Source organism: Opisthocomus hoazin, chromosome 8 (genome assembly GCF_030867145.1).
Source record: "Opisthocomus hoazin isolate bOpiHoa1 chromosome 8, bOpiHoa1.hap1, whole genome shotgun sequence".
Lineage (NCBI taxonomy): Eukaryota > Metazoa > Chordata > Aves > Opisthocomiformes > Opisthocomidae > Opisthocomus > Opisthocomus hoazin.
In genome coordinates, this window is record NC_134421.1 from 24,652,735 (window position 1) to 24,667,028 (window position 14,294).

The window sequence follows — 14,294 nt, forward strand, 5'->3', positions numbered from 1 at the left end:
GACCAGCAGTAGCCTGAATTTTAACACAGTGTTGATTTTCATGTTCTTGACTTAAATCTTTACAACTGTTCTGCAGCCTCACTGATCAATGTTATTCTTAAATATTCAAACAAGTAGAGGTCTAAAGCTTATAATCATTACAATTATTCAGACAACTAGGAAACGTAAGTAAATTGCTTGTTCTCTGAAGGCGCCTACTTTTTTCCATTAACCATAGAGGTAATCTTGGGTGACCAGCTCAAATACAGGTTTTTAGCAGTATGTCTAAATTTAGCTGAGATAAATCCCAGTCATTTTCTCTCTGTGAAATAAGAACCTTTTGGAGATATTTTAAAAGAATGTGTTTAAACAGTAATGCAGTTTTGGTGCAATATACGGAAAGAAATGCATTCCACTTGGTGACAGTAGTATTTCTAAGTTTTTCCTATGTTTATACGTAATTAATCTTTCCTATACCAGAGACCTCTTTAAAGCGGATGGACGACAGGAAGAACAGTTTCCTTTAAAAACATAGCATTGATGTTTGAACATATTAAGATGTGTAGAGTTTATATCTTGAGCATGGAAAGCTACTGTTTGTTGATTTAGCGTCATCTTAAAATTTTCAGTGTAGTTTCCGTTGTAAATATTTTCTTAGATAAAGGAAATCCAAATACATGCTAGGTGGCAGTAGAAATAAGAATATATGGCTTGCTTGACTTGAGGGCTCCAGTCTAGCACAAAGAACAGTGTTTAATCAAATTAAAAGCTGAATTTCTCTTGGTATGTTTGGAGAGACTATTTCACAGCTAGCTGCTTCAATATCGTAGGAAATACTTTGTGCGAGTCGTTTAAAATTTCTTTTAATTTTATTAATTTTTAGTATTTTGATATAACACTAATGTCGTATGAAAAGCATTATAAAAATAAAGTGAAGTGTGGGATTTTTTTTTAGATTGGATGTATTTTATTAAAATCAGCAGAGGGATAGCTGCAGAGGCATAATCATTTACTTAAAGCTTATGGCTGTGAATCACATGCTTAGTTTGGCCTGCTTCTTTTGTTCCTTCCCTAGTTCTCTGTCCTAAGCAGTCATCCTAATTCCCGCCTCTCACTTTCCTGAAATAATATATTTTGGGTTTTCTCCACTTCAGTCTTTAGCAATCTGTAAATCCTTACATGAAATGTTCTGTAGAAACCTTCCTTCAAATATATTTTCTTGTGCTATGGATCAAAATGGGATAATTGTATCATCGTATTGGAAGAAGTTAATGAAAATACTTATGTATCAGTTTACCAGATAATTAAAAGAAAGCTTTGGGAGAGGGTTTTTGAAAACCTTTAATACATGACAGTTCTCTCTACCTTGCTTTTTGGTGTTCTGTTTTTTTCAGATATGTTTGGTGATATTATTTGACAGCTAACTACATCACCTTGTCAGGCAATGTCAAGTCATTTAAAACTCTTACACTTAGCTTCAGTCCATTACCTCATTAATTTTAGTGCAATATTAAACACGAATATTTTCAAGAAGGGTTTAGCTACAACCTTCATGGTTTTGTGCTCTTTTCTTTAGGCACTTTGCTACTTCTGACTTGATGCTTAACAATTTTGTATAACTCTATATAGAGGTATATCTTTTAATATGGTCTATGACAGTTCCTGCAGCCCAAGTCAGTGTTTGCAATGCCCACATCCTCCCCTTAGCTCTGATAAAGCAGTAAGCAGAGCTATATGCAGAGGAGACTTTCATTCCAGCTCCAGGATGTGACATTTCCACATAAAAAGCACATTTTCTTAACTTAATCACACCATGTATTTATTTAGCAACCTCATAGCAAGAAAAGCATTTAATTCATTCTTCAATATTTGATGTATATGACAAGGAGGTATTAGAGAAGATGTTTCAAGAGCTATTAGTAATACCACAGTAGGTCCTCTACATTAGAGTGTAGATAGGTGATAGGCACCTGCTGTTCCTCATCTGTAGAGTCCTGCAGGTGCATTGTCCTCTTTTCAGTGCCTGAATGATGCATGTCAGAAAAAGACTTTAGGCTTAGCTGCTCGTAGGATGATTGACACTCCGATAATGTGTTAATTATATTTATGATAGTTATGCTGGGTGCTAAACAAATATACGTTCTTTAGGACAGCTGTCTGTTTAATCTAAAAAGACAGGGTATGCATGGTGGGGTGAGAAAAATTTGCAGTTCCCTGCTTCCTCACCTTAACTCTGATAGTGGTAAGCAATACTATATGCAGCGGAGACTAATCAGATTTCTGTAGAAAAGCAATTAAAGGAGAAGTCCAGTTAAAATGGTAGAACTTTGAGATAAATGTAAAAGTTACTACTTAGACCATGTTATCTGGTTTTGGTTCTCCTTTTTCCCTTTCTTTCTTCCAAGTCTATTTGACAAAATTGGAAGAAAGCAAGACTTGATCCTAACATCTACAAATTGAAGGAGAATTATAAGTTATCAGCTCTGATGGCTCTGTAGAGGATAGGTTTTCCTGATTGTCTGTGGGTAGCTCGTTCTCGATTGATGCAACTATGATCTGAATTAAGTGACAGAATACCTATAAAAATGAGCTCATGCATGAAGAATGGCATGTTGAAACTGAATCCAAGAAAAAGCTAAGCACTGCTGGTCAGAAAGGTGAACTAGCTTGAACTAGCTTAAGAATAGAATTAAAATCTTTCCTGAAGGAAGTCTTGTCATCTGTGATTTGTAACTGCTGCAAAGTGTGAGGATCACTTTCAGCTTGACTGAACAGGTAACATCTGTATTTAAATGTCTTTTTACCTTCTTTGTTCATCTTCTTCATCCCCCACCCCCCACATTTACAAAGGAAGATCTTACTTCTGTTAATTTTAACCGAAATTTCTGCATGTAAGTTATGAAAAACCAAATGAACTGAATGAAAAGGCTTCAGGCAGTACAAGATGCTGTTGCCTGCCTTCCTTGGCTGGTAATTCCAGTTTTATGATCTCAGTTCTAGCTACTTAACAAATGGATCTCTGACCTAAAATTCCATATGCCAATGTATGGACCCTAGCATCAGGGATTTTTGCTTGTGCAAATAGTACTGAAGCTGTTACTGAAAGAGCAGTCTGGCTGAGCCAGAGTTTTGACAGTCTTCAGGTGAAATGGTAGGCCCTTTCTCCTTGAAAAGGCAAAATAAAATGACCCCTGTATCTAATGAACTTTCAGCAACTGAAATATAACCCTGTCACTAGGCAAGTGTGCGTTAGGGGATTTTTCTTTATGGTTTTTCCACTTTCAAGTAAGATGGTTGGAACTGATAGTGTCTCTTATAAGGCTGTTGTTGGATTACTGATAAAAAGTTCATTTCTCTTTACTACACAGGACTTCTTGGTGATTTGAAAGTCATCTAGTCTTTCTGTGAATCTTGTCAGTTCATAAAATAAGAACAGTACTTCTATACATCACAGGGAGGGCAAATGTATTGGACTGTGACACACCTATAGATAATACAATGGTAGGAAAAATACGCACACAGATTTTCATGGGGACGATAGTGTGATCCTTAGGTGAAACACTAAGATAGATAAAAGCAGCAGCTTTCCTGAACTTTATATTCTCTTATATTTTATATTTTCTTTGTACTTCACTTTCAGGAAAGGACATTAGCAAAATATTGCTAAAGTTACAGAATAACCCATGTAACCACGATAAGTGAGTGATCCAACTGTGGTATTAAGACATCAAAATCACAGGTGTTGTGATGACATATCTGATCAGTCAGCCTCTGACATTATCCCGGTATAAAGCAGTTTTTCTTGTGGTTTTAGGAACAGCATTGTTTGTGTTTGGCCAGTGAAGTTATCACAGAATTCAGTGTTACCTTCTACCTGATTTCCACAACAGTGTTTTTCAAGTTACCTTGACAGTCAGAATTGACACGTAAGAAGCAATCATGTCGACAGTCTGGCTGTTTGGTTGTGATAGGTAACATGAAGAACTTCAGTGTGAGTTGGGGACTGATCGATCTGGGCTGCTAAATGTGTGCTCACTTTCAGCTTTGTTGCTAGTGATATTCCCATGTCAGTAAGGCAGCTCGGGCTTAGGGACTAGCTTGGCGCATGCCTTCCTATGCATTGCTGAACCAGAGCGTGTGCAACCACATTGATCCTAGCTCAGACTGAGTGGGAGTGGGACTTACAAGCTGTGGTATGAGACTGCGGGTGAGGATGTGCCCTGAGTAAACTACAACAGGCAGCGAACCAGTGTAACATAAAAAACGGGGTCCATCAGAGTTGTATATGGAAACCTCCACAAGTGGAGGGCTACTGCTGTCTTTGGACTGTAACAAACTGATTGAGCATCACTGCTAGAAGGCAGCTCTCAAGTCCAAAGTTACCAAGAGCAATACACCACTTCTGCCAGGGACAATTACCCTGGTGGAAGGAGGAATAGGAAAGATGGCCTGCGACTGCACCCACAAGTGACTGATGCTGGAAAGTAAAACTCAAAGGTGACTTTCAGGAGCTTTTATAGCTGTTGTGCACATGCAAAAACTTTCAAAAGCACCTGCAAGTGACAGAGTTGGGAAGTTGTTTGAATGCTTCCTACTGTTCAGCAGCATCACTGGCCACTCTGTTAATTGCATGGCTTCAGCCTTGGGCAGGTTTTGAGTTAGCTGTCTTAGTAAATCCATTTCAAACTAGTATTTGTAACTTCCTTTTTATTGATTTGTTATACAGCTGAACTTCTTTATATTTGCACCTCCTGTGGTAGGAATCCCCAAACTTAGTTTTGGGTGATGGGTGTTTATGAAGTATAAATTGTATTTCTGTAATTAACGCGCATCTGGATTCTTTTTCTGTATTATATGATTGCATTTTACACAGAGGGTAACATCTTACCTTTATTTTTACAAACTTTAAAGCCGGTTTCCAGTCTTTAGTGAGTAGTGGTGCCTTAACATAGCAAGTGGTCCTTTTCCCTTCAGTCTTATTTCCCTTTCTCTGCTGGTGCTGAAATAATAATAATATAATTAATTTTCAACAGGTCAACCCTACCTTTGATGTGACTAATACACAAACACTTGACCCACCTGTCATAGAGATTAGTTCCTCTTCATCTTTCAATACTTGGGTAAGTTGCCTTCTGAGAGGGAAAAAGAAAGGAGAAAAATAACCTAAGGTATAGCTTAAAATAACATCAGAAATGTGCTCTTTCTGTCTGTATGAATGAATTGTATTTTTTTAACAGTTGTCAGCTGCTCAGAACTCAATATCCTACCTTCTCAACCTTTCTTTCACAGTTCCCAAGGCTAACCAGAAGATGGTGTAATAGCAAAGCTTTTACGCTTTACTAGTAATTTTACCTATATGCTAAGCAGAAATTCTACTATGAGCCCATGCTAATTATATCTAAATATTACTGTTATAATTTGTGGCTTATTCTTAAACACTTTCTGTAACTCTGTCTTTATCTGAAAATTATGGGAAACCTAAATAATAGTTGCCTGATTGATAAAATTCCAAAAGTGATGATTTTTTTTTTCTCCTTTTAAGGCATCTAGTAGTTCTCTAGGAGGAAAAAAAAGTAACACATTTTAAGACAGATTCATAGGATTAGATCCTTCTAGTGTTAGCTTTTCATATGACATTGGTATGGCATGTGGGAGGAAAGGAAGGCAATGTTTTAATGGTAGTTCCGTGGGAGGAGAAATATGCTCTCCTGGTAGAAATCTAAAAGACGTACTGTTCTAGATTTAGGTTAAAATGAGAATTTCTCTTTTAGCTCTGAATCTGTTCCTGTGAAGGCATAAATGGTATCTTGAGCAGTTTTAATTACTATAACAAGAGTTTGTGTGGCTGAAGGGTTAGTACATACGAATTAGGCAGCAGGTGTAGTTTCTGCTGTTCTACTTTGTCATGAATGCTTTATGAAAAGGTATGTTGTGAAGGTACTTTATAAAATTCTTTACAATCATTTGTTGAAGATCATGATACAGAGGTTGTTGTCTAAGAGAAACCTTTTCTTCAAAACAAACAATCATAGAATAACTTTTACTTCAGAGATGATGATTTCATATATTTTAAAGGCTAGCAGTTGTCGTGTTTTCACAATGGAAATATGGTTCTTTAAGATAACTTCTGTCAAAAGTAGTTGGCAGACTAACAGAAATCTCTTCAGTAGGCTTGACAGTGGATTGTGGAGGATATGATTTATTGGCTACCTATCACTTTAAAATACTCTGTGTTCATTACTTCCTAATCCTGATACTGATCACAGAATTCAAATGTATGGTTACACTGTAATTCTTTGTTACATACCTATACATCTGTCAATCATTTAATGTCCTTCATCAATGCTTTTGATATGAGAGCAGTTTATAAAACTTTATGCCCAGAACTCATAGTAAGAATAAGTTGACCCACCAGAGACAGCATCCATTTGATTGTTGACTGGCTGGCTTTATAGTCTTCATTACAAAAATGTTGCTTCAAAATTGATACCTTTTGACTGTCAGTAACCAGTACTTTTTTTTCCATTATCTTGATCTCCTGTTCACCATTGATTCTCACCTTTCTGCATCTGAACATTCACCATCTGCATCTTTTTTCCGTCTAGCAACACTTCTGTATCCTTGTTACTCAGACTACAGCCTTAAGGACAGGTGCTCTGTCCATCACACCACTATTGACACAAATCCAGAAACCACTTGCACACTTTCTCTACCACTAACATCCTTTGTCTGCTGTAGTAAATAACATTTTGCCCAACTTTGCTAGTCTATCTGGTCCTCCCTACTTTCTAATGTTAACTCGTCTTTTAGTGTCATCGTCCTGTCCAGTGTCTGTCTTCCTCATTACCAGCTTCTGTTGTTTGTGGAATTATCACCTGTTTATTAATAAGGCCAGCCATCCGGTCTCTGTGTCTTGTTTCTGAAAGGTTCTGAATCTCAGTGACTTGGATGTTTTCATGTGAAACTGGCTCAATTTCCCTGATATGTAGAGGCCCTGTCTATTGAGGCTTCATGTGTTCTTCATAAAAATCAAAGGGGGAAGGACAGATGCTGGATTTCTTCCCATCTCACCTTCACTGCCAGATTTCCTCTTGATACTGTTTTTCCTCACTTGAATGACACTATGTTTGTGCATTATTTTTGTATTACTTTTTTAACCCTTCTTTAACTTGAGGTTACCAACCTGTATTCCTCCCCCATCCCTCTCCCTGATTCCAGCCCTTCTGGGTTGCTCTTTTTCTACTGGTTATCAAAACCAGTATCACTGTACGCTTTCTGTTTTTTCCTGAAAACTTGTCAAAACCCATCTTAAAGCCGTGTATGGCTTTTTGGTCTTATGTCTGCTGGAAGAACACTGTTGAAATGACTAACAATCTTTGATCGGGTTGCCAGGTTAATTTACAAATGCCCTGTCTTTACCTACTTATTCTTTTTGAAGTGTTTTTCTCTAGCTTAAGCAGTTCTTCTGCCCTTCTGATATGTGTAGAGAAAAAAATGCACTCTGCACTTATGTATCTTTAAGGATTCTTGTTCAATGCCTTTATCTATCATGCATGTAACACAGCAGAGCCCTAAGGGTTATTTGCGAGACACCTTGGAAATCCCTAGACCACTGCAAGTAGCTAATGAACATACTTACTTTAATTTTTCTACTGAAAGAGAGATACAACCTTTCTCAGATCACCGTCTCAAGAATTTAAAGACCAGCTTCTCTGGGACAAGTAACAATGTTGAAGCGTTTTGAACTCATCTGTGATGAGTTCCCTAAAGCTCTCTGAAATATCTTCAGGGAGATTGGAAGACTGATCAAAACCTCATAATGTTTTGTTGAATGCCTGTCAAAATTCCTGGTGGCAAGCAGGCAAACTCCCATAGATTTCAAGCTACTCCAGGAAACAGGAGAAAGTGTTCTCCCTATTGAGAATCTGTTCAGGTATTAGAACTGCATCCTGTCCTGCTGGTCATAGGAAATACGCTGCTACTGCCCCTAAGATGACTTGTAGCAGAGCAAAAAGGTATTCGTTTTCTTCCCTTCTGTAAAGATTTGTTAATAAAAATGATAGAGCAGTATAGGTTGAGAGGGATGTCTGGAATAATTTCATCTAACCTTCTGCTTAAACCAAGGCCAACTTGGATCAGGTTCCTAAAGACCTTGTCCAGTTCAGATGCGCAAGGATGGAGATTCCACCACCTCTCTGGGCAACTTGCTCTAGTGTTCGGTGAAAATACACCTTTTTCATAATACATACCTAGAATTTCCTATGTTCCAGCATGTCTATTGCCTCTAATACTATCACAGTCATCATTTAATAAGTGTCTGGCTCTGTATTCTCTATGTCCACAGCTATTTGAGATGGCAGTAACATCTCCCTGTACCCTTCCTTCTTAAGGCTGAGCAAACCTGGTTCTCTGCCTTTTCTTGTATATCATGCGTTCCAGTCCCCTCACCATCTTGCTTACCCTCTGTTGGACTTGCTCCAGTATGTCAATGTCTGTCTTGTATTGAGAAGCCCAAAACAGGACACACAACTCCAGATAATTAAGGTGCAGCTAAGTATCACTGTCATCTATTCTTGACAGCAGTCTTCCTGGAAAAGATACGAAAAACAACTATTAAAAAATTTAACACTCTTGATTCTTTATTGTGAATTTAAAATATATATTTAGCTTTTTTCTTAGCAGTTCATTTATATTTTGAGCTTTATTTGTATGAGGAAATACTGGTATTATCTCTTCCTCCCACTTCTCCTTTTCAAGGAATTTTAATTTGTTGCTTCATCAAAGCCAACAATCCGTAACAGCTTCAACACTTAAAATGCCTGCTTATGTGGGTTTTTTAAATTTACTTGTATTTTCTTGCTTCCAAGAGTAAGCCAAAATATGCGGGTATGAATGTTCTTGTAGGTATTTTGCTACTTCAGTTATTAAACTCTCTGAACTCTAAGCACCCTATCTTTTCAGCTTGTGTTCTTTTTTGAACAAGGTGAAAAACCAGTTTTTATCTAAGATTCACACTGATGCAGCTTCCTTTATAAACTTAGTGAAGGGAATGTGTTCATTTTGTCATTTGAAAAACTTCAGTGTAATCTTCGGTGTGAAACTGGTTTCTTTTGGACTATAATTACAAAAACATTAAGAATTCTCCTTTGTATTATTATTGTTGGGAAAATAGCTTTGAATTTGTTATTCAGTTCTCCTTTGTTATTGAAACCAGTATAAAAACAAGCCATATAGGCTTAACTAACTGGTATTTGCGTAATGCCCTGGCTTTTCCAGTTATAAGAGCCTTCATATGTTGCAGTTATTAAAAATGAGGTGTGTTCTAGCCTTTTACACTCTGAAAATGTTCATTGAATTGGAGTCAAAATTTGGGGACTGGGGGTGGTGGTGTTTTTTCTCCTTTCAGTCTCATTGAAGGCTCTGAAAGCATTACTGCCTCTCTCCCGCCCCTTCTTTTCCGTGTGTCAAGCAGCTTAATATTGTCTTTGTTTTCTGAACTATTGAAAAGGAAAAAATGGAAGTCTGGTTTCCTTTTGGGACTATTTCCTCCTGTTTCATCCTCTGACTTTTACCTTTAGTTTTGAGGGAGGTTGGGCTTTCTCAAGTCTGTAAAGGCAATACATTGCTAACCTCCGGTTCCTGATAAGCTGTTGAGAACAAGGGAAAGTTGATGATGTCCCGTTAATTTTTACTGACAGCAGCAGGAAATCGCTGTAGAGGCTCTCGAATGTTCCATCCCTTGACCTTGCTCATGTAAACAGGATTTGGAGGAAGCGAAGCAGTGTACTGTAATCTGGAAGTCAGAATGTCTGCGCTGGCTGAGAGATATTTGCTGTTCTTTCTCTTCCAGTGCTAGTTAACATTGAAAGCAACACATATTTATTGTTCATTTATAGTATGACTTGAACAAAGTTACGACTGGATTAATTATTGGAAGGTGAAAGATCAGAATTGGTCCTGTTTGGAGCAAAAGGAACATACTGTGTTTTAAAATAGAAAGTGACCAAAGAGATTCGCCTCCCCTGCACTCCCTCACTCCCTCCTCCCCAATATGTTAAAGCAAATAAGAGCATGTGCAACTTTTATTCTTCACGGTAAGACATTGTTCATTTATCTGTACTGCATTTGTAGTAGGTGTCTTAATGCAAAAAGTAGAAGTGTCTGTGCTCTCGATTTATCCTGCACACGTTGCTTCCCCAGTGTGTATTTCGGGGAAATCTGTAGAAGAGGTTGACAAAAGAAATTTTATCTTAAAAGCTAAAAACACTGCATATTTTCCTTACCATGTAACTTCAAATTTATTCTGATTTACATCCTTTCCTGGCTCTAGCCTTACATGGAAATAAACACTTAACTGTCTTCAGTAAGGTTAAGGGGAGGGGAAAAGGAAGAAAGGAAAGAATAGCAATTTTGTAGATAGATCATCTCCTCTGGGGCCCAAGTCCGGTTCAGAAGGGAACAGCCAGTAGAGCAAAGCTTATATGGCACTTCACAGAATCACAGAATCACAGAATAGTAGGGGTTGGAAGGGACCTCTGTGGGTCATCTAGTCCAACCCCCCTGCCGAAGCAGGGTCACCTACAGCAGGCCGCACAGGATCTTGTCCAGGCGGGTCTTGAATATCTCCAGAGAAGGAGACTCCACAACCTCCCTGGGCAGCCTGTTCCAGTGCTCCGTCACCCTCAGAGGGAAGAAGTTCCTCCTCATGTTCAGACGGACACACTTCCCTGTGCACAGTGATTGCCCTTACTGCTTGTTATAGTTAATATGAAAGCACAACAGCTTTCTGTAGTTCATAGATACCAAGTTTTCTTGGGATTTCGGACATTTAGCCTTTCACTCAAACTCTGATCATTGCATGATATTCATATGTTTTTCTCTACCAAAGAAAAGTTCTGGTCCTATCTCTTTGAGAGGAGGACTGGAATCATTGTCTTCTAATAAAAAGAGAAAAATCTCCTGCTTGTGTTCCTTGTCCAAAACTCAGTTGCCTATTAGACCAAGCTCTGCATTGAGAAGTGATCCCACCAGCAGAAGGGCTTTGATAAAAATTGACAGTTCCCAGCCTCTTCCATCACCTTACCCTCCTTGTTCCCAGACAGAGAAATAAGAAAGGCCGCTCCCTGAATAGCTATGGAGTTTTTTGTGTACTGCCATTCTTCTGATTACCAGTAAATGAATATTTGAACAAACTGCCAACTCCATGATCTGAACTCCAAATCACAAACATAGAGTGAAATTAGGGAATAATGTGAAGAGATTCTGTTTCTCCAAAGTTCTGAGGTAAAACCGTCCTCACCTTTTCCATAGAAGAGCATACCAAAAAAACTCTCAAACAGGCTCGTATTCTCTGATGCTAGGTCTTGTAAAAACATAGAATAAATGCTGTAAATAAAGGAACTCAGAAGTGTTTAGTGCAGCAGAATAAAATAAGAGTTTGTAAACTCTGCTCTCGTGTCTTTGCAAATGAATCCTTCTCTCTGTCCTTTCTACTCTTTTCATGCTATGCAGGGACAGTGTGTGGGGCTGGAGGAAGAACATAGGTTGCCTTTTCTCCACAGATCTGCAGCTAAACATGTTCAGCTACTGTCAGGGAAGGAAAGTCTCCCATCCCTCTCAAAGGCTACAGCTAATCCATCTGGAACAACCATAAGGCAGTGGAGACAGCCTTTTCTGTTGCCCAGTTAGGGGTCTTCCGAAGAAGGTATGGTGTATACGAACAAAATGGCTCATCTTCTGTCACTAGTGGCGAAAGGATGAAGTGTTTGGCATATTGAGCAGTGAATTTCTAAACTTGCATTCTGAGCCTCTGTAGAGGCGCAGGCATGTTTAAAAAGATTTGTGTACTTAAAAGCAGTATGCTTTGATACCACTAGCATCAAATAACACTTAAAGATCAGATACATGAAGGTGAACTCAACATTTGTAATAGAAGTAGAATATGATCCAAATGGCCCTTGCGTTTTGCAGTGATGTTATTCTAACACAGCGTGTAACTGCTGGTTTACAAGGAGAGAACAGGAAATGTGTTGTGCCGCTACATAATTAGGTAATAATACATGTCTTGATGTTCCTTAATATGCTTCATTATATTCTTTGAGTGAACTGGAGCTTGAGAGAAAGTGAAGTTTTCACTGGAGACAGAATTCTGAATCTGGGCACCAGAGAGTGCAAGAACATAATATTTCCTGTACTATTTTTAGCCTGCTTTCCTGAGGAAACGTACCTTATGAGATTGTACTGTTTGTGTGTCTGTCTCCATCCTATCTCCCTAATAATTTTTAAATCAAATAGTTGGTGTTTGGTTTTTTTAACCAAGTTTGGAAATAAGCAGTTAGTAGAATAAGGTAACATATTAGTGCTGCCACTAAAGAAAAAGCCAGTGGGATGTGATACTGAATTCACTGATACAGGACTGGGCACGGAGTGGCTACTGGTGACCTGCCCTGTAAGAATGTCACTGCGCAAACAGAGGGAGTTTGAGTTACTGTGGGACTGGAAGGTCAGGAGAGACACTTGGCAAGAAAAAAATCTGCACATACCCAGCATATAAAAGATTAAGCTTCAATGTTTAGTTTCCTCACAAGGCAGTTTGTTTAATCATGTTGCCTTTGCTCATAGTGACGCTACTAACAGATGCTATTGCTGTTCTATGGGTACTGTTTTGTGGGAGAATAGGCTTGCCATAGATGACTTTTAGAACTGGCAATATTTTACTTTGTATAGGGTCTTACTCATGGCAACAGTGCAATGCTTCAGGAATGCTTTTCAAGTTGATCCACGTCTGTATATTGTTCCTTTAGCAAATCAGCACATTTCTGGGAACTAGAGGGATGGAAGTTCCAGGTATTATTTCTGTTTCAACTTCCTGAGATACTGTACATGTCTGCTCTGACCTTGTCTGCCCAAGCAGCCTTTTCCCCTGCTTGGGCTGGGAATCTAAGCTGTCTTCACAGTTCACACAGCTGATTCCTCGGCATGCAGAAAATGCCCGACAGCTATCAGCCCACACATCCACTAACAACTGGTTCCTTCCTCTTCCTGGGGAAGAGCAATATCCTCTGCAAAGAAGCGTCCCCTGAGGAATGCAGGAGCAGCAGCAAGCCTTTCACACAGGAAATTACTACTAGAGCACTTGTAGAAAAGTGTTTCTGTCACTTGGATTGTCAGTCTATAAAGAGCTTCCTGCTGACCTAGATGATGATTTACTACTGATCTAAATGCTATTTGTGAGTCATTTAGCTTAATGGAAGTTAATGAAGTTAGCATTCAGTAGCTCTGTTATTCTGTAAACACCTGTTTTAATTTTTTTTCATGCAGTAGCACAAGTTAAGTTTTGAACTTCTTGGTATTGATGGGACTTTAATAATTCTGAGATCACACATTTTGTGGGACTGAGAAACACGGGAATGTTTAGATTAGTTCGTAGTGTGTGACTCTCTTAGAGAAGGCTGCAAGGTTTTATTTTTGTTTATCTTAAGTTGGATAATAAAGCTGAGCTACAGATCAGATGTGTCAGAAAACAAGATGCTAAAGCTAAAATACTGCCCTTGAATTACCCTTTGTTCTTGAATGCTACTGGAATCTATGTTTAGTGCAGTATGCTTGCAGCTGTGTGGTAGAACCTTGAATATAAAATGAAATACATATATAGAATGAGTATGTTATTCAAAATTTTTAATCCAAATTTGTTACAGCAGCAAACACTTGTAATGCTGTTTATATCTTTCCTTATTTTTCCCTGAATGACAGTGCTTGAACAAGTGCGAGCAAATTCTGTTTATCACTTAGATTACAGTGATATCTAAACCCAGAGGGTACTTTCTGCCTAACAGCTTGCTTGAGTGTTTTCCAAATTTATCAATTGTTCTAGTACAACACATCTCTCCTTGCAAGTCTTGCTGCATTACTGTCTAGTTTTCTGTAAGAGATGTAGTTACTTGCTTCATGTGAGATAATGGAAACACTGAGAGATCCAAAAAGTACATAGGATGGTTAAAATGAGACTGAAAGACTGAGACTTTTCAAATAAAATTCAGCAGCAAGAGCAACAATATTACTTCATCAGATAGATGTTTGAGATAGAAAAACTCTGAAAGCATCTTGGCTTCTGTCTTCCACCAAAATAGTTTTGGAGTCAGAAGTGAAGTAGGACAATGCTAAAGGATGATTTCACAGTCATTTTAACTTAACAACTGTTTTTGTCTGGTTAATTCCATCCAAGTCAATTCCCTGACCTGCTCAGCTATCCAAACACTAATACTTGCACAAAAGAAAAGAAATAATGAGAAAAAATTATTTGGAGATTAAGAAGG

General features: G+C 38.3%; 1 protein-coding gene across 3 annotated transcripts in view; it reads left to right on the forward strand.

Moving 5' to 3' along the window:
• The window catches only part of POC1B (POC1 centriolar protein B), a 56,178-nt gene that overhangs the window by 20,368 nt on the left and 21,516 nt on the right, over positions 1 to 14,294 (forward strand). For 2 of the 3 annotated variants that reach the window (XM_075428088.1, XM_075428090.1), the window contains one exon: positions 5,013 to 5,099. The exons of the other annotated variant lie outside the window; for it this stretch is intronic. In XM_075428088.1, the coding sequence (XP_075284203.1) occupies positions 5,013 to 5,099 (87 nt within the window). The remainder of the gene's footprint in view (positions 1 to 5,012; positions 5,100 to 14,294) is intronic. 3 annotated transcript variants of the gene reach the window in all.